The following is a 20066-nucleotide window of genomic DNA, read 5'->3' as shown; positions in this document are numbered from 1 at the left end:
CCTGCAATGATACACACAGCATCTAGTCTACTACGTTTAGTGTACACTTCCATCTGTATATGTTCATAGTCTCCAGTCTGTAAATCACTTGTAAATTATTGACATAATATACAATGTACATACTTTTAACTTATTTATTATATATGCACTTGCTGCTTTTTGCATTTCTGGTTAGATGCTAAAGCGTATTTCGTTGCCCTGTACCTGTACATGTGTAATGACAATGAGGTTTAATCTAATCTAATCTGTTTTTCATTCTTATCCAAAATAGGCCATGCTTAGGCTGATTTTACACTCAGGAACTTGGGTGAATATTGTCTGTAATATTGACTGTGGATCACAAGCAGGCTTTAGGGTTATGTTGTTGACTGTGTAAACAGACTTCAATGTGGAAAAAAAAAGGGACGTATTTAGTTAATCTAATGTACCTCAAACACGGCACACATTGAACTACAAACCACAAAAACACACACACAGGCTGAAATAAATGAGGCAATGGCGCCCTCTGCCTGCCAACTCAAAGCATAAGCGTACATTTAAGTAAGAGGACGTGGACAAACGAGATTTTAAGAAGAAGAATCAGCTTTATTGACAGTATATATATTTTTACATACACACACTGAATTCGTCTTCTGCATTTGACCCATCCTTAGTTGAACACACACATGCAACACCTGGCAAATTACATGCAGTGAAACACACACAGGGGCAGCATCAAGCGCCCAGGGAGCATATTGGGGGGATTAAGTGCCTTGCTCAAGGGCACACCAGCCAGCTAATGGAGCATTTTTCGCATCAATACGTTTTGTTTTGAAACGTATTAAAATACGCGGAGACGGACCGACAGGTTGAAAGGCTGCGTAATGTGCATAAAGGAGTGTCTAACAGTATATGTTATAGACTCAATTTGGATTTGTTCTCACCGCAGACATTTTTCAATACAACAACCATCCTTTTTTGTTTTTTTATTTGTTATCAACATCAAATTCACAAAGTGAGGGCTCAATGTTATGCACTTCCCCCGGCTTGTTGGAGTGTAAAAAGACACCAGCAGAGCTGCAACAGCAGAAGGATGTGCTGCGTTCACTCTCTTCACACGTGTCCTGATGTAAAGGTGTGACTTTTACTGGCTAACATACTGCGAGTGCCCACTGCAGCCCTTCAAGCCCAGACATTTGGGCTCGATCTGAATATTCAACTATTAGTATATTCATTAGTTGGGCTCAGATGTTTTTTTACCTGCTAAATGTAGGATAACAACATTACTGCAGAGTGTATTTAGTCAGCATATTCTTGTAATATATTTGGACTTTTTAACGGCACTGTTAAAATTTGATAGCATGTACCATGTCAGGGTCCTGGGGTCCTGACATCAGACTGGCACACAGCAGTGAGCATCACTCTTGATTAGCGCCATAGCGCCAACCCAAAATGGTATTCAGGACAGCCCACCCAGACCTACAGACAAGTAAAGAGCTTAACGGTGCAGTAAACAAACATTAGACATCCACATTGGGTTGATGGCCAATTAGCAGCCTGGTGTGAGCCACCTGAAGGTGATCCCACCAAAACGTTGCTCAAGAGGAGAGCTTTCTTTTTACTTTTTGTGTGTTAAGTTTTGTTCACTGCAGAGGCATGTAGACATTGTTCTACTTTCACTTTTCAGGCAAAGACAAATAACTTTCACCCTCTTAGAAGCAACGCAGTTTCTGATTTTAAAAGGACGTAAACTGGAACTGGAAATAAGACAGGAAAACACAGTTGGTTAAAATACACGTTAATCAAAAAATGTAAGTGATCCAATAGTGTGTGTGTGCATGTTAGTGCCTTTCTTTCAGTCAGCCACATGAAGAAGAACAACCTTCCTTTATGTAAAATGGGACAATTAAAATAGTAATGATTAACACTGATAACTGAATGCTACTAAAGTATACAGCAGAGCAAAGAACAGCTTAGTACTAAATATAACAAACCGGGTTTAAAGCACACATTTATTCTCATTCTCACATATTTATTTTAAGAAATTATATTATTATTATTATTCCAATGTTCCTTAAATTATGACTTTGCAAATCTTGAGCTTCTTCTAAGTGTATATTTACAAAATTCACAGTGAATGTGGTACATTTGGTTATTGTATCATGAAAGAAACCATCTTCAGAAATGCATTAATAATTTTTTTCCTCAAAATAAACTCTGGAAAGATAAAAAGGAATCAAAGTCATCCGAAAGTACAAAAAATGTAAATAGGTTAATGAGATTAAGGCATGTAACTGGAACTTTACCCCCCCCCCCAAAAAAAAAAGAATAATAATAATAATAATAATAATCTGGGTAGTTACATGAATTTCCATCAGCAACAGTGCAATAAAGCAACACTATCACAGGTCAGTCCGTGGCCCTTAGAGATAGAAAGCGTGATAGTAATCCAGTAATCAAAGGTCAAGTCCCCTCTAACCAGTGCACTCTACCTGCTAAATCCAACTGCAAGTCCCAGAAAGAATCTATGCAAAGGTGTCCAAACAGAGGAAGAGTGAGAGAAGGTCAGAGCTTCACTGTCCTGTCTCACACCAACACCTCCTTCCTGATAACATCTTCTGGAGAAATGTGGTTCCGGTAGGTATCTCACAAATGACCGTACTCAGGCCAAAGAAGAGTAGCCACTGAAATATTCACACGAGGACAGAAACGTCGGGAGGACCAGATGGACGGAAGAGACAGGAAATGGGCAGCAATGATAAGAACTCAGATCAGTCCAGCCTCTGAGGCACGCAGCCTTCCATCTCCAACACGTCGGGCCATCCCTCAAATTTGTTGGTTTCTGCGTTGTTCTTTATATGCTGGGGGAGGTAAACAGAGCACGCACATACTTGAGTTATGTTTAACATGAAACCAAATACCCCACATTGTCTTCTCCAAGCTCAAGCAGCAGGGTGTAGCATTCCTGTGAATGGTCTGGTGATGAGGTAATGACAGGCCGAATACGTCACAAAGCGTCACAAGCTTCCAGCTTACACAAGGCACAGATTACACAAGGCACAAGGTGTGCCCGGATATACACTCACTATATTACTGTCAGAGCAGTCAATTTGAAGCCTGAATGGCTCAACCAACATTTTCACCTCTTAACTATTACTTGTGGAGGAGCCACAGTTTGCCAGGGTTTTGCCAGTCCCGTCTGGTGCATGAGCTTCAACCCGACTGTCTGATTTCATGTAATCCAGTATCGAGTAGTCCACCATATCACATGACCTGAGTAGGTGTTTCATGGTTAAGATTAAGAAGGCTAGGGGCTAGGCAGTCCTGTCTATAGATCATTATGTGTATTTGGGTCACAGAACACAGAACGCAGCACCAGTACTTTGTCACTTGTAGAGAGTAGCATGCGGCTAGTTAGCATTAGCTGCAGGAGGCGCTGCCTCCCTGTATTTTATACTTTAGCACGAAGCACGTTTTCCCTGTTAGTGGCTACATTACACAGTTTATACAAACTCAACACTTCCTGTATCTATTTCAAGTCTGTCCTTCATTTGAGGGAAGCCCTAAATTTCTTAACAATGCCCAAAATATAAAAAAACAGAGTTTCACAGTTGTCCTTGTGGATTGTTGTGCCACTACAATCTCATGCACACGCTTTCATTTTGTTCCGGTCTGGAGTCGCTAAGTAACATGCAAAACCTTGTGGTAACTCAGTATAACAGGCCCCAGGCAGTGTTGGACTTGATATCAAACTGGTTTGAAATTTTTTAGCAAGCCCCAATGTCACATGGTATCTTTTAATTTGTAGTGTGTTTGCGGTGTCAACAGTGTGTTGAAATCCCCAGACAGGTCAGAGGAAAAACCTTAATTGAGCTCTTCAGGGACATTTGATAAAGAGCTCTTTGTTTCAGCTGGGTGCATACTAATAATGTTACTCAGGCGGAAGTGCTGTGGGTTTCCTGGCATTATGAAGTTGCATCTGATGTAAGGCGGATTTTGGAATGAACTGTTCCCTTAAATTTAAATATTTACAGGAGCATAAAGATAAGGATACTGCCTGACTGTGTGTAATACTTCACGTAAGGGAGTAGATGTAAACATGAGAGTTGTGGCTTATATTACCTGCTCAAATGGACTCTTTGTCTTGATGCCTTTGCCTCCTACAAAGATCCAGTTATCTCTGAAGCCCACACTAGTGATAGCTGAGCTGCCCAGATCAGCAATTAGACTCCTGGCTTCATCGTTGAGTCTGCAGAACGAAGAAGACAGACATCACTTCTTGGCCGCAGCTGCAGCGACATAGCCAATATTAGAGATATCTAAATCAAATTATACAAATCATGTCAATTTAAATTTTATCATCAAGCGGGGGGATATTCTGGAAAAGGTCCTTACTTTGTTGAGGAATCATCATATGAGGCCATCATTACGATTGTCCCTTCCTCAATTTCCTTCAGAAATTTAATCAAGGGAGCCACATCTACACAAGGTTAAATATGGTTAACATAATAGGTATGTTTTTAAATGTCCAAAACAAAAAGGTTCTGAAACATACTCACCTCCTGCCCACATATCAAAAGAATCTGTCTTGATAAGGTCCCCTGTTCTCCCTGTGGGGGGGAGAGATCCCAGTTTAGGCCACATTAAATCCAATTTTGTCTATGCAAAACAGATTTATAGTTTTTATAACCATTACTCAATTAACAACCACAACACAGCTTTTATTACACACAAGTGCACAAAATATGTAGTGGTTCACGTTTGTCTCACGGCAACTGACCTGAATAACAGGTAATAATACAAAATGTGTATCTACAAGTCGAAACAAATCAAACTGCTCCATTCATTAGGTCAGTATTACTATCACCGGTGGCTTAATTATTGAGCACATCGACACCAAAGTATAGAACTCCAGATGAAATGTTACCATTAACCAGGGCTATGTTGATTCCTCTCCCCACGTTGTTCTTCACACCGCTCATTAGCCTGTAACAAAGCCAAAGAAGACGATGACAGGAGCACAGGAGAAGATGCCCTTCTAGCTGTGCCTTACAATCAGAATCAGAATTCCTTTCTTTATCCCCGAGGGGACATTCCTTTTTGTACTGGGATTGCACTTGCAGTTTTACCAACCAAGAAAAGAAAGTGAAAGATATAAAATAGGATAAAAGACTAACATAAGTGCAAATCTAAAATATAGGTATTTACATGTGTCTGTACATATATACATCGAATATATAAAAGTACCGGTATGTATGTCTGTCACAGTGCAGAGTTTAATAGTTTGATGGCGACAGGCAGGAATGATTTCCTGTGTCGCTCTGTGGTGCATCGTGGGAGTAAGAGTCTCTGACTGAACGAGCTCCTGCAGCTGATCAGCACACTGTGGAGAGGGTGAGGGAAAGTCCAGTATAGTCCTCATTTTGGATAACATCCTCCTCTCAGACACCACCGTCAGGGAGAGTCCAGTTCCTCTCCCACAAGATGGGAGAAGGCCAGCCATAAGCTCATCTATGATCACCGCATAAGCCTAAAGTAAGGCGTTACCCGATGGAGATCAACTTGACCTGACAGCAGTTCCTGGACTTGCACAGGCTGTCATTTTGCCACCTTCAGCAAACATTACGACGGCAGACAGAAATTTTGGTGTCATCGGGGGATGTTGAAAAGCTGATGCCAAACTATGCATAGCTGTCGAAAGCTTGTATAAAGAAGTTGTTGAAGGAGTAGAGGAAGGAGTGTCAAAAATGTGACCACAGAAACAGTTAAGAAAAGCAGCTTCTTCTGCTTCCTTCCTTAAATTTGTGCCTCCTGGAGCTTATATAGTTAAATGTTTACAACAGACAGATGTCAGCTCCTCTCAACTGTAGCTCTGGACTTTATTCACATACTGTTCTGTGTTCTTCCATACACCCAAAAGGTCCACCCACACAGTTCTGGTTCAGGAGTAAAACAGCTGGTCTCCTGATAAATCTGGAGCTCCATTGGAACGGACTAAAAACAAAAATTAAATTCTGTTTTCACTTGAGAATTTCCACTCTCCTGTCAACTTTTTAGTTTTGCCTCTTAACTTAAGTAGTGACATTACTGTGTGTAATGTCAGTGTGTGACTGGTGCAGATTTCACATATCGGAGTAGCCAAATAAAAGTTGTCTTTCACTTTCAAATGGGTAAGATATTTTAGTCTTTATTGTGTATTTATATATTAACTTTAACAATTAAAAAATGACAAAGAAATATAAGGTCTCCAAGTCATTTAGGATGGGCTGGAAGTAGAAGGGAGAGGGCCAGGCCCAGGCTGCATTATCAAGAGATACGATATAAGCCAGGGTGTAGTCGTGACATGTTTGCATTTAATGGAGTTAAATTAAACTATCAAACAGTTTTTTACTGCCACTGATGAAGTTTACTTATGTCTTTTCAACCACAGGAAGCAGCTGCAGCAATATTCCCAATGACTGGGTAAATAAAACATGTTTACATACTGTAATGGCTTTGTGTAGTTAACAAAAAAAAAGCTCAAAATTCACACACCTATAACCACAAAAAGTATGTGCTCCTGTGTTTCTGACGGTTTCAAGATGTCTTCACTTACAATTTGTCCTCCAGGCAGATTTTGGGCCCAACCACTGTGGCTGCTCCACTCGCCATCTTGAAGGCAAAGTGCCCACCTGGACATGACTTGGACAGCCCACACTTGTGCCTGACTGGCTTTGTTGCTGTGAATAGAAAACTCTGTTTACACACCAATTCACAGGCGGCAATATGAGATAACCAGTGTAATTTGGAATGCAAAGTACTATAAACACACCCACCAGAAACTGCATAGCGCTTTTGTATCATCTCGATGTGAACTTAACTATTTAACCATAACCACTAAACTGTGTGACACAAGCTCATTAATGGCATTTTTGCATCCAAAAGGCAGAGATTGAAACACAGATAAGTCAATGAAGAAACAAAGCCAAATGAAATGGTAGCAAGCATACTTACGGCCTTCATTCACAGGCACAGATCTGGCTGAAAAGCAAAACATAAGCATGTTTAAGGAGATTTTCAGTTCTGTGACAATACTCATTGTCCTTAAACTCGACAATGAGCCATATTTAGTTTCTGTAATGCGAACACAATCCGCAGGGCACAAAAAGGTAAGATATACTACAACTACTACAAAATATTCCCTCACAATAAGTGAATTAGGTGTCGAGTTTCCTTTACAACTGAAACCTTTCCCCTTCCTACGCGGGGCAATACTCTGAGGTTTCGTTTGTGCAAAAAGGCTACTCACACATCACACTGCCCAGTCTAAAATCCACGTTTATCTCCAGCAGCTGAAACGCCAGTAAGACAGCTAGGAGGAATGCAAAGATGACTGCTGCTAACTTCAAAATACCTGAAAAGAGAGACAAGTATTGACAGACAGATGATCAATCACTACGCACAGATTAACTATGGTCCTGTACTGTTGTGTATGAAGACTACGCACTTACCGCCAGCCCTGACCATCTTTGCGAGCCTCCAGCCAGTTTTTCCACTGTTAGCAACCTGGTAAAACAATCGATCAACTCGTCAATTTTACCTAAGTAGGTGGATGGGGTGTGGTTAATAAAAGCTGTAGGAGAAGGTGACCCTTTTCTTGCGCTGACGATGCGTTGGCCGCTAATGGGCGACATGAGACATGCAGCTAAAACCAGAAAAAGTTAGTTGGATATATTTAACGTCACTTTAGTTTTAGTGGATTAGTTCTTCTAAACTATTAGAGGGCGTTACACTCACCTAGCGTTAGTTGGCTGGTTGATACTGCACATAGCTTGGAAGCTAAATTTTGACAAGCTAACTGGCGTCAACTGTAGCATTTAACACTAAAACTGACGTCGATTCGTCCGCTGTCTAACTTCCTTGTCTGCCAAGGTTTGCTAACTAACGCCGAAATGTCTCCTGCTGAAACTGGTAGTAATAATTAGGGGGAGGAATTCCGTCGCGTAAAAGACGAGTGTTAACAAAGTGCTTACCTGCTTAATTGCCACGGCAACCACCAATTCCGGTGTGGTGGAAGATATCCAAAACTAGATAGCTTCGTGTGCTAATGACAGCCGAAGAGTGGACTACGAGAGAAGTAAGATGCTTCACTCTGTCGAAGAAACTTTCGACGAACAAGCGGGCAGAGATGCTAGATGCAATTTTTCAATCCAAGTTCAGACGCTAACGAGCAGTTTAGTAAAGAGAAACTCGTGAAATATCACATTCAAAAAGACCAGCTCATTCATAAGATGCTAATAGAGCAAAAAGGAACAAAACAATATTTCCTTTGCACTCTGTTGCATATTCATTAAATAAGAAGGGTCGACTCAGCTCTTACTTAGTTTTGAAGGTAGTATTCGTTTTTGTAAACCGGCATCTGTACCTCCATAATACCATAAAACCTCCATAATAATCACAAATTGAATATTTCTAAACGGAAAATGTTTTCCATTTATGTTATCAGGATGAAGCCATAAATAGCCAATGTACCGCCTATGCTTGATAAATATAGATTAATAAAAAAATGCAGCAGATTCATTCATCGCTATTATTCAATCAAAGTCTAGTTTACTCTTTGAAGTTATAAGTATTTAGAATTTTAAATATCCTTTCTGTTCTACCCTACGGGACATGTATACTGAGGGATGTAAACTGACGGGAGTCAGACATCTGTTAATAATCTATCTTTGTGTCCGTCGAGCAACTTCCTCTTTTTCTTCTTCTTCTCTATTATTTTCGAAAACAGCTGGGAGAAAATAAAGCGTCACCAGTGTCCTCGGATGAACAGAAGCTTTGAGAAGTTTATTGTGTACTAAACCGATCAAGTTATTATTTTAAACTACGGCGATATAAAGAAAACATAATAATATGTTGTATTCTGTTTTGTTCTTAAAAAATGCACATATTCAGGATTGTCTGTTTTCACATTGAACAGAAAGTAAAAAGCTGGTGCAACACAGAGTAAAATAAAAATTAAAAAATACTGTACAAATCATAGAGTAAGCAAAGTAAAGCAATGAAAAGAAATAATCTCAATAAATTAAGACATTTTTATGCTCGTCATTCAAATCCTTAGAATTTGCCACAAATGGAGCTCCCATCAAAACATCAGAAACGAGTCCAAACAAAATGCCGCTGGCAGTCCTTTTCAGCACTGCTGTTATCAATCGGGAATATCTACCCCATCCATTAAAATGTGTAATGTGTCATTCAATAAGATCCTGTCAAAAGGAAAAGGAGAAAAGAGGTGTCGATGAACATGAAAGAAATACACCATGTAAAAGCTTTTAAATGCTCATGACAAAACAAAAACAAAAGGACTACAACAGAGCTAAATGACTCTTACATCATCTGAATCCTGCTGGCAGGCTACGCCATTGCTACTGGTGCCGCTTTCAAGATCGGCTGTGATGCCTTGATCATCATCCTGAATCTGGAGGTTGGAGAAGCGATACACTGGTGTCCTGTAGAGGGCGACATTACACCCCAACGGTCAGTTATATTGGGTGCATGACGGTGAACATGGAGCACAGATGGCCGTCCAGCTCACCTGTTTCTGTAAACCACCCTCCTGACAGCAAAGACGGCAGACACGACAGCTACCAGGACGATGACTCCCGCTCCGACACACACCAGGATCAACACCAGCTTCTCTCGCTGAAAAATACATGCAACAGCCATTATATCCCTGCACTGAACATGGACAACTGAAGGTGCGCACTGATTAGAACAACATATCAACTGACCGGTGTGTCAAAGTGTGAGATTGGGGACGAGGACCTGGTAGGCGGGCCAGGGCTGGGTTTAACACCACAAGGTCTGACGACCGTCTGCACTGCGAGCTGAGGAGTGAATCCCCCATCACACCTGTCACTCGGGACCTTACGGTACCTGAAAACATAAGTCAGAAGTGTGTGAGTACACATGGCAGGTGTGTGAGGTGCGAAACGAGGTAGTGACAGTTATTACCCAGTTGTGAGAAGCTCGTCCTCCTCTCCGTTCAGACAGAGTTCCAAGGTTTTGTTTGCAGCGCTGGACTGTCTCACACACTCCGAAGTGTTCACATGACGATAGTAGCCGTAGTCGCTGTTGAAAAGGACAAGTTGAGGGCCTTAGACGTGAATGTGCTGCATGCTGTCTCAGTTTATTGGGGTCAAAGCACGTTCCTGTGTCCATTAAGTTCTGATAAAACTATTTCAGAAGTCAGGTTTTACAATTAGGGATTTGAAAATGGCATAATATATTCATAGTCATAGTCACAGACGTACCATAAGTAATCCTCTGTAGTGCACAGGCAGGTGCTTTGCTTCTTGCTCACCACAAAGCCTCGCCCATTTCTGCACACAGATTGTTTCTTCAGCCTCCTGTAAGTCTCTTTGACACCCAAGATGCAGCCGTTTGTCTCCGAGTCTCCTCCTGTGTGACTAGAATGAGCCAACCACTGTTCATAGTCCTTGTCAGTACCTGTAGAAGGACCGAGCAGAATACAGCTGTTACTGACAATCGTTTCAAAACTGCTGGTGAAAGTGTATCAAAGAACTTGTTAAAGTTGTATTTCACCAGGAAATAACATCTAGCGGGCGTTGAGCAATTTTTTTTTTCATTACAGGAACATATTTGCCTATGAAAACCCTACCTGAAGCTAAATTTCAGCCCAGCTCCAGAGATGAAATCCATGTTTCCTTTACTTTCAGGTTTGGTTAACACTACTGTTGATCCAATGGGTCAGGCAAATGTGCTTTCACATCACAACAAAGATTAGCATGACGGACACAAAACAAATCCTGTCTGCTTTGCTGGAGTTGTACAAAGTCCCTGATGGGTTTCTGCCTCTGCATAAGGAAACTGCTGTAAGGCTCCACCTCACTCGCTGACACGTGAAGGTGTTGTGAAGAACAGGTAATTGTAATGCATTGTGGCGTCTTGACTCACACTCTCTTGTAATGAGACTCTGGAAATCAATGGTGACAGTCACCCACATGGGCTGGCCGTCCTCCTCGGGCCGGAAGCCCCACACGCTGACGTTCATGGCTTTGGTCCCCGGCTCGGACGCCAGGCCTACGAAGAAAAAGGGCTGCTCAGTGAAGTTGTAGGACTTCCAGCACCGGCCCTCATCTGTGGAAAACCTGGCAGTGAGAAACAGAGAGTCAACTGATAATTTGGAGCAAATAAACTTTAAACAGAAGAACATTCCATTGAACAACATAAAGTATCTGCTCTGTATCTGTATCTGCTCAGTACTTGATGGTCTTGACTTGTCGATCATGCTGGGCCTCCACAGCCACAATGAGACCCCCAGAGTCCAGTATGCTGTAGTGGTGAGGTCCTCTCAGTGTCCCCCTCCAGTTATAACCCCCGTCTGAGGAGACGAAGACATCTGGGTGCTGCGATGATGACAGAGAGTCACCCACAGTTCCTGCAGAAGAGAGGAGATCATCTCTAAATCATCATTGCATTCGATTGAATCAATTTATGACAAGTTACCCAAATCGGGAAATTACTCAGAGACATTTAAAGGATAGAGGAAGGGTAGCCATTGCCGATCAATTACCATGAGCGATAACCAGACCAATGGCTGATGGCTCGGACAGAGCCAGCATTGGAACGATGCGGTTGTTGCGACTGTGCTCTCCGTGAATATGAAGATTGCACTGATGGAAAAACACACATGCACATTGTCTTAATGTCTAACAACTTGTAGAATATGATGCAAATACGCAGCCTGGGATTACAGTTCTCTACATCTGACGTACATTCTGGACTTGTTCTCCACAGTCCACATTCTCAGGTTTGTTAAGTTGTCTCCATGTCCCTCCTCTGTTAAAGGAAATGACGGATCTGATGCGTCCATCTGCAAACAAGGAACACCAGTTATTCATCAGTCACTGATGGCAGAAGTGTTTAGATCCTTTATTTAAGTAAGGGTACCAGTACCACAGTGTACAAATCCTGTATTCAAAATCTTACTTTAGTAAAAGAACAAAACAGAAAAGTAAAGTGAATTCATTTAAAGTATGAACGTAAAATTGTACGTTCTGCAGAAAAATCACAAAAATACATGACCTGGTGTTTCCTGCGACTTTATTTATTGTTTATTATCCACAGAGGAACAATAATAACAAGACAAATACTCACCCCAGCCACGAGAAATAAGAAAAGCGCATTTCTACAATGCAGCCATCTTGTTAACTGTTGGGTGGTTTAATTTACCACAACACATCATATTTTAAGCTTGCAGTGGTTAGCACTGTTGCCTCACAGCAAGAGGGTTGCCGGTTCGAATCCCGGTCTGTGTGGAGTTTGCATGCTCTCCCTGTGCCTGTGTGGGTTTTCTCCTGGTACTCCGGCTCCCTCCCACAGTCCCAAAAACATGCCCATTAGGTCAATTGGCTACTCTACATTGCACCCAGGTGTGACTGTGTGCGTGTGTGGTTGTCTGTCTTTGTGTGTTGGCCCTGCGATTGACTGGCGACCAGTCCAGGGTGAACCCCGCCTCTCGCCTGTAGTCAGCTGTGATAGGCTTCAGCCCCCCTGCGACCCTGATGGATAAGCGGTATAGAAGATGGACGGATGGACTTTAACAATGTCTCCCTATCTAAAGTGTAGTTGAGTAGTATAAAGTGGTATAAAAGGAAAAACACAAGAAAATTACCTCAAAATTGTACTTAGTACAGTATTTCCATTTTATTTAGCTGTGTGACTTGTGTGGCTATGCAGGCTCATAGATCAGCCTGTACCTCCAAACAGAAAAACGCACGGTGGAAAATTTTAGATTCTGATGCCATTTCAAATTACATGTCGGCGGCTGTGAACCAAATAAAAGCATTAGTTCAATGTGCTCTTAGCGCACTTGTAAAAGTTTAGCCAAAAGTAGAAGGCTGCAAACCCTACCATAGTCCAATTTGTTTGTGAGGTAGACTCCTCTCAGCGACGTTATGTTGGTGAAATCGCTCTTCCTCTGCCCGTCAAACAGATGGCGCTCCAGAGATTTGGAGAACAAGATCCCGCGGTCATCAGAAGTGTACATGGTCCCAAAGAAGGTGTCTGCAGTGAAACAGAAGGGGTGTTTTAGTCTCTCCTCAGTCAGACACACGGTTCTGGTTCTGGTTGTAGCATCAAGCCACCGGTGCTAAATTAACAGCAATATCTCAGTATAGAAACACAGTTAAGATTAGTGGTCGTTTCTATTTCACACTGGTTGAAATCACAAAATTGTTCCTGGTGCAAAGAAGACGTCGTTACTCAACTTTTCTCACTTTTATCTGACAAACAAAAACTGCCCGTATAAGCTGCCAGCGCCTCAGTCTAAAAGTGTTACTGCCCTCCAGCAGTTTTCGAACCAAAACAAACCAACCCACTGACACTGGATGTAAAATAATGAGTAGAGGCTCGCAGTGAACGCAGTGTGGTTTTGCCGTCGTTAAATCTAACGAGGATCAGCACTTGGGAACAGCTGACGCAAACCTTTCAATATCAGCACAACAAGTCATCATCAATCATATTTTTACTGTGTGAAGCTCGCACACGTGTCAGCCACAGCCATGAAGGACAAGCTCAGCAGAGGGAGGTGATGGATGTGGTTTACATTTTCAGTGTGTACGTGTGTGTGTGTGTGTGTGTGTGTGTGCGTATGTGTGCTTGTGTTACACCCTGATCCCAAGATATGTTTGTCAGCTTTTGCAGTGTAAACCAAATCTCCCTCCCTCCAGTCAACAAAAGATAAAGCCCCTTTACCCCATATCTCCCCTATTTATCTCAGCAGTACAAAAGTCCCATCGGCTCTAAACTGGAGCGCTTGAAGAAAGGGAAAAGAAATATCTTAATAATGTGAAACAGAAATAGACGAGTGAATGAGAAAGAGAGAGACTGAGTGAAAAAGAAAGCACGAGGAGGGGAGGGACGGGGGGGGGCAAACACTGGGCAGCTGGACTTGCATGCACAAACACACACTCAGTGTGATGGAATGATTTGTCAGCAACGCCAAGAACTTGTGAAACCAGTCTGGTCTTTGCCGTTGAGCTTTTCCATTACAACAAAAGAGGCTGAGAGAGCTGTAAATTCGGCCATGTTGTGAGGACGACACCACAGAAGCATGGTTTCAAAGTAGTGGGTTCTGGATGTTTGTGTGTGTGTGTGTGTGTGTTACCTCCTGGGTTGTCCACATGCAAGAAGAGCATATCTTCATCTCCATCCAGGATGGAGTAGAACTGCAAACACACACACACACACACACACACACACACACACACATATCGAGCACAGAGAGAGCGAGAGAGGACATGAGGGTGAGAAAATCTGGAATTGCAAATTTAAAAAAAAGAGCAACAACTTTGTGATGACTAATTTAATCTTTGACATAAATCTTGTCTAATCGCCGTGAGAGAGAGTGCATGTTTTGTTTGTGCTGTCAACAAGATGTGGTGTGTGTGTGTGTGTGTGTGTGGGGGGGGGGGTGTTCACCAGAACAGATGTGTGCTGAGTTGGTGTTGAAAAAGGAAATGTTGCCACTGAAAGACTTTAAAGGAGAGTTTAAAACTTTCCCGACTCCAACGCTGACTGAAATTGTTCGAGAAACGTGTGACCGTAAAGATGATTCTGTTAACATCTGTGCATTTCCAGTGGCAGCACAGGGTGTGAAAAACATACCAGAGGCTCAGAGTACTGAAGGAGCCCAAGTTCTTCAGCCACAAACTCTGCTTAACCAGGAGCAGCTGTGCAAGACTGGACTTAATCAGAGCTGTCTCTACCAAAAGGTACATCTGGTACATCCTGCTGTGATTTTTAACAAATATTAACTTTTACAAGTTAACCAGAAGGTGGCTGTTTTTAAACTATCACACTCACTCAAGAAATGAAAACACTGGGTCAACTTGGGTCTAGAGACACAAGACACAAGACATCCTGCTTTTCCTGAAGCTTATTGACGGCATTCGATTCAGTTTCCCACCTGCTCGGTGGAGGCAGAAGGCAGCAGCGCCCGACTGAAGGTGTCTCCTTGGTCAGATGAGAAATACATGACACGAGGGGATCTCTGGAGGCAAAAGAAGGCACCAGCTTGTTAACACTTAGAGGTCTTTCATGTGAATTGAGGACTTAATGTTGAGTTATATTACCATATCTTCCATCACGGAAAAGAAGAGGAAGGCTCCTATGTAGCCAAAGCTGTAGATGTCCTCGTGGATCGTGGTGAAGGTCTTCCCCAGATCCTTTGTCCTCTTCAGCACCAGATCCCCCCTCTCATCTGCCTCCACTGTTTTCCAAAAACAAAGATCTGGCTTATGGCTTCAGAGAAAACATTGTTTGCATTTTCCCCCTCAACAGGTAGGAAACTTTGGGAAGTACCTTTGGGGGAGAGTTTTGGGCTGGGGGGATTGATCCTCTTCTGGACTGAAGGTCTAACAGTGTTGTTGTCCATACAGAGCACTGAAGCCTTCTGAGGCAAATTTGTGATTTTGGGCCGTACAAATAAAATTGAACTGGAAACTTATTTTGGTTTGGTACAAACTCCGTCCTAAAGTCAGTCCGGACTCTCTCACTGATGGTCAGTCCCAGCATTTTTAATGAACAAATCAAGCAGGAAAAGCAAAGTTCATGTCAGTTAATCCCGTCTTTTCTCTGCCTGAAAAGTCTGACATCCTTCCCATATGCTCAGTGTCTGAAATTCAGGAGCAACAAGCTGAAATTTTAACTTATTGCATGTGTAATAACTGCAGATGTACAATCAACAGCTACTGGATTAACCCCCAAAATATTTTAGTTTTATTCATATCATTTACAGCAGTGACACTTTAAGTCCATCTGTTGTTTTATAGTGTTTAATTAGAGATCTAAAGTGACAAACAATCTTAAAATGGACTTGTTGTGTTGTTGTTTTTTTTTTTAGATTTTAAATTTGATTGCACTTTACAGTCATACATGCAGATGGGAAGGGCTTTTCTTACAGCTTCTCACCTGTGTCTACTTTACTGTAGCTGAAGAACAAATTGATGCCAGCCCCCCTGATGGAAAGAGAAAGTTAAAAACACATCACAAAACATGTGACAAACACTGAAAGAAAAACAAAATGCATGAAATCTTTTTAAAGGTAACTTTTTCTTCTCCTTCAAACGAGACTGTAAAATTGTGTCATGATGTTTTTACAAATCCGTCTGTATTCCTGGTCCTTTACAAAGTTGGTTTAACACATGTCAGGTATTTGGTGTTTATCCTCACCATGAGAAAGAATGCACTCCATCATGAACTTTTGTCCACTTGGCACCAAAGTCCAGCGAGAGCCACAGACTGCCCTGCAAGTCAGGAAGGAACAGAGCAGTGTTTACCTTTACTTCAGGTTGTGTGCCTCATGTGAATGTGTGTGTGTGTTTGCATAATGCTACACGCGTTTTAGTCCAGGATATTACACCCCGGCAAGACTTTGAGAAAGAACATTATAAAAAGTTAGAGAAACGACGTCTGAAGAGCGCGATCAGACGCGTGACTCACGTCGATGCTGAGGGCCACGAGGTAATCCGGGTTGAGGAAGTGGTACGCGATTGGCTGAGCCAGGTGGAAGGGTAACTGGATGAACTTGAAGGTCGCGCCGGCATCTGTGGAGGTGAAGATGATCCCGCCTCGGTTGTCAACCACTGGTGTGTCCGCTGTCAAAATCACCTGTGGGTTAAAATCGGTTAAAAGCAGATCTGAGATGAGATGATGGCAGGTTAGAAAACATAAACCTCTGTGGAGAAAACTTCTTTTTGCATCTTCCCAAAATCAACCCGCCCTCCTCCTCCCCAGTTCACATGTTTTCTTAATTTGATGAGGGAGTAGAAACAAAATTAAAAATGTCGCTTCCTTCATGCTATTGCTTCAAGCTTCATGTTGGCCGTAAACTTGTCACCCTGGAGGAGGTGGTAGAGGAGAGGATGCTGGCAAAACTGCTGGCAATCATGGACAATCGCTCTCACCCCCTCCGCAAAACACTGGACGAGCTAAAGAGCAGCTTCAACAACAGACTCATTCAACCCTGCTGCTCTAAGGAGCCACACAGGAAATCGTTCCTACCGACTGCCATCAGACTTTACAACTCATCTACCACTGTTAGAGCCACGATTACACACCTGGACAAAATCCACCTCTCACCTTTTGCACTCTTAAAAACCGGTATATTCTGATACTGTTTTACTATTATTTATTTTCATACAAGTGCCCTTTAGTGTATTTTATTCTATTTTTATACCCAGTATTTTTCGTGTCATTGTGTGTTTTACTGTATTGAAGTATATCAGACTGCTATGACAACCTAATTTCCCCTCGGGGATGAATAAAGTCATCTATCTATCTATCTATCTATCTATCTATCTATCTATCTATCTATCTATCTATCTATTCCTGGCCAAACTGTGTTTTTGAAGAAGTCAGTTGGACGGTGGAGATGTGTTGCGAGTGAGATGTCTTCACACTTTCATGAGGCAACATCACACATTTCCTCCCTGTGTAAGAACATACAGCAAAGTTCCCCAACTGAACTCTAAGTGCCCCACATGTCAGCTTACAGAGTTCCCCGGTCCAACGCTGAGTCCAAACTCCTCCCTTATGAAGGTGTTGTTGATCCGGTGGGAAATGTCATGGAAGGACTTTCCATAATCCGTACTGAGGAGAGAATGAAAGTCCAGTTTTTTACCACGCGTTATGCTGCGTTTTCCTGTAACACACCAGAAGCTGACTCACCTTCGATAAAGTCGTGAGGAGCCTCCTTCTAGAAAGGAATCTATTGGAGCACTAAAAGTCGACAGCACCAGGACGACCTGGAAAATGTGGTTACAAGTTTTCAGTTCACTCAGTTATAAGGGTCCAAATTTAGGACTATGATTTAGTTAAGAAGTTTAGAATGAAATATTTCAGGCCAACTATTCAGTTGTGGCTAAAATAGCGTGTGTGGCGTGACAGTAAAACTAAGATACTCACTCCTGTACCATCGCCAACCCATGTGAGAATCACGTAGGAGCCGTCATCACCGTTAAATCCTGTCTAGGTGAAAGAGAGAGGAGATACTCACAAATATGACAGGATCACTTCTGAAGTTAAAAAGCATAATTATAATAATAAGTAAACTGCATTTATTGATGCAACTTCCACTTCCTGAGATGGTGAAAAAGCAGAGGGATTAACTACCAGAGTGATAACTAGATTCTCACTTTTAGGGATTCACTTGTTTGTTGTGTTTTTTTTAAAGAATGATCGTCTTGAATATTATGAAACAATGCAAAACAAAAAGCAAATAAAGCAAGAAAACTTCAACTTCAACACTTCCAGTCCCAGTGACAAAAACGAAAATTAAGTCATGTTTAGGAAAAGTGCAAAACTCTAAAGACTATATGACCAACTTGATGGACATTGTCCACTCCTGCCTGTCCTCCAAACGCTTCCCAGTCTTCAGAACAATGTCACGTTAACTCAGACACACCTCACCTCATGTGTGTTGTCATTCAGGACCTTGTGCTCGGCGGGAGTGAGGGGGATCCGGCAGGAGGTGAAGGGAGGACCGTGAGAGGGCCTGAGGGTGCCGCTGATGTCCCTCCTGGGGCGTGCGCGCCCTTGGCCCTGGCTCTCATCCTGCTGAGTCCGATGGAAAGTCACCGTCCTCCCCCCGCCGCTTCTGCCTTCAGCACCCTGGAGCAGGACGCACAGCCCACCCAGAACCACAAGTGTCCAGATCATATCCGACTCGAAGAAATAAGAGGACCTCGCTTAAAAGTACCAATGCCTGCCAATACTGACTCTGTTATTAGTGTTGCGCTGTAAAGGGAAGTGGGAGTGGGACGTGCTTGGACGGGTCATTAACATAAAAAGTGCTGTGTGAAGCGGTGAGTCCTCCGCCAGCAGGTGTTCCTGCCCGCATCCAGGTGACCTGATCTGCAGGGAGGATTTACTTTCAAGTGCATTTGATGGAAACGCACCCCGTGGTCTGGGTAAGGAGGTAAGGAGGTAAGGAGACAAGTGCGGGGCTCAGTGAGACTAATTCTGACAAATTGAGTGATCGATGTGATCAAAAAATGTTGGAATTACGAAAGGCAGAATGCGTAAGAGCCTTGTTGCGAGTTATGAATGGAAGGAGTCGTGAACGCAGCATTGCAGGATGCTTTTCCAACTTGTTTATTGTAGTAGGCACAAGTGAACACAAGAGGACGTCGCGTAGTCATCCATAACGCTCACAGCTGAGGAGCCAAAGCCAAAGCGTAATATCTTTCAAATCAGTACCTGAAAGCAAAACGAACAAGTTCGCTTCATGTGCGTTTGAAGCCATGCGACTATTACCAAGACCTCAGAGGACCCAACAGTGACTGTGCCATGGATGTAGCCCAGCTGTTTTGTTGTAATCCAGCTGTGGCCATTTACTTTAACTCCACTGGCACGGAAAATGATTACTTTGATGTCTTTTCGCTTTAGCTCGGATATGCGTGCCACAGCACAATAGTGTCTGGGATATTAACCCATGAACAAATGTGACATCGATGAAGAGGCAAGAAAAACTCACTTCACTTTTGTACTCTGGACTCAGGACTCTGTTTCAATCAGTTCCAGATGTTACGTTTCTATAATAGTGCATCCAATAGATCCAGTTAGAGATAATTACTGCCTGGTTGTTATATTGGTTAGAGAACACGCACGTAAAATTGGAGTATTATGTCAAAACATAAAACTCAAAGGCCTTGTTATGACTCACCTCAGATGACTGGTCTTCATCGCTGTGTGGTTGTCCCTATGTGCAAACCACTTCCTCTTCCACTGAAACAGAACAGAGAGAACAGAAAAAGATGTCCAATGATGAAGAACTGTAGCCGGTTCAGTGGTCCACTGATCATGACCTCGTTACTACTGGGGAGCAGGTGGATTAAGCCCACAAAGACCACTTGGCCTGGATCACCAACTTTAGCGCCCCCTGATAGTAGGAACCAGTGGTCCATGTTAGGCCTCGTTCAGACAGTATCAGACACTGTGGCTGTTGACTCAAGGTTGTGTGGGAGTTTGGAACGATGCAAGTAGGAGTGTGTGTTTTGGTCCTTAAACTCCACTTGGAGCAGGCC

At 42.6% G+C, this 20066-nt stretch overlaps 2 protein-coding genes across 3 annotated transcripts; both read right to left on the bottom strand.

Annotated features, from left to right (window-relative positions):
* Positions 1 to 1977: 1977 nt before the first annotated feature.
* Positions 1978 to 8110, bottom strand: fam3c (FAM3 metabolism regulating signaling molecule C). Of its 2 annotated transcripts, none has more exons than XM_046378858.1 (10): positions 7992 to 8110; positions 7470 to 7524; positions 7268 to 7372; positions 6973 to 6999; positions 6575 to 6698; positions 4907 to 4965; positions 4539 to 4589; positions 4375 to 4459; positions 4102 to 4228; positions 1978 to 2840 (listed from the first exon to the last, which is right to left on the bottom strand). In XM_046378858.1, the coding sequence occupies exons 2-10, from the start codon at positions 7483 to 7485 to the stop codon at positions 2751 to 2753; spliced, it is 684 nt and encodes a 227-aa protein (XP_046234814.1). In that variant the 5' UTR covers positions 7486 to 7524; positions 7992 to 8110; the 3' UTR covers positions 1978 to 2750. The 2 variants fall into 2 exon arrangements, with proteins under 2 accessions (XP_046234814.1, XP_046234815.1); XM_046378859.1 differs by lacking the exon at positions 7992 to 8110 and adding an exon at positions 7756 to 7980.
* A 666-nt stretch (positions 8111 to 8776) lies between these two features.
* Positions 8777 to 19202, bottom strand: si:dkey-159a18.1 (sortilin). Its single transcript, XM_046378857.1, has 21 exons — positions 18451 to 19202; positions 17947 to 18009; positions 17710 to 17786; positions 17535 to 17631; positions 16483 to 16650; positions 16213 to 16286; positions 15952 to 15998; positions 15114 to 15250; positions 14948 to 15031; positions 14147 to 14207; positions 12892 to 13044; positions 11754 to 11851; positions 11552 to 11651; positions 11242 to 11416; positions 10933 to 11126; positions 10269 to 10464; positions 9970 to 10086; positions 9747 to 9891; positions 9551 to 9657; positions 9347 to 9464; positions 8777 to 9221 (listed from the first exon to the last, which is right to left on the bottom strand). Exons 1-21 carry the CDS (start codon positions 18697 to 18699, stop codon positions 9207 to 9209), a joined length of 2475 nt encoding a protein of 824 aa, XP_046234813.1. The 5' UTR covers positions 18700 to 19202; the 3' UTR covers positions 8777 to 9206.
* Between the last annotated feature and the right edge of the window lie 864 nt (positions 19203 to 20066).

The sequence above is a fragment of the Scatophagus argus genome, chromosome 22 (assembly GCF_020382885.2).
Source record: "Scatophagus argus isolate fScaArg1 chromosome 22, fScaArg1.pri, whole genome shotgun sequence".
Lineage (NCBI taxonomy): Eukaryota > Metazoa > Chordata > Actinopteri > Scatophagidae > Scatophagus > Scatophagus argus.
Note: the sequence above shows the minus strand (reverse complement) of the source record. Positions and strands in the feature narration are given on the sequence as shown.

What these genes read in the sequence shown, in the direction of transcription:
- fam3c (XM_046378858.1), bottom strand. An exon ending in ATCTGCCTGGAGGACAAATT is followed by an intron (nt 4,966 to 6,574) that starts GTAAGTGAAGAC and finishes GCTTTGTTACAG; the next exon opens with GCTAATGAGCGGTGTGAAGA. An exon ending in TTTTGATATGTGGGCAGGAG is followed by an intron (nt 4,460 to 4,538) that starts GTGAGTATGTTT and finishes AACCTTGTGTAG; the next exon opens with ATGTGGCTCCCTTGATTAAA.
- si:dkey-159a18.1 (XM_046378857.1), bottom strand. Translation starts at nt 18,699, where the DNA reads ATGATCTGGACACTTGTGGTTCTGGGTGGGCTGTGCGTCCTGCTCCAG. An exon ending in TGGTCTGGTTATCGCTCATG is followed by an intron (nt 11,417 to 11,551) that starts GTAATTGATCGG and finishes TCTCTTCTGCAG; the next exon opens with GAACTGTGGGTGACTCTCTG. An exon ending in GACGAGCTTCTCACAACTGG is followed by an intron (nt 9,892 to 9,969) that starts GTAATAACTGTC and finishes TTATGTTTTCAG; the next exon opens with GTACCGTAAGGTCCCGAGTG.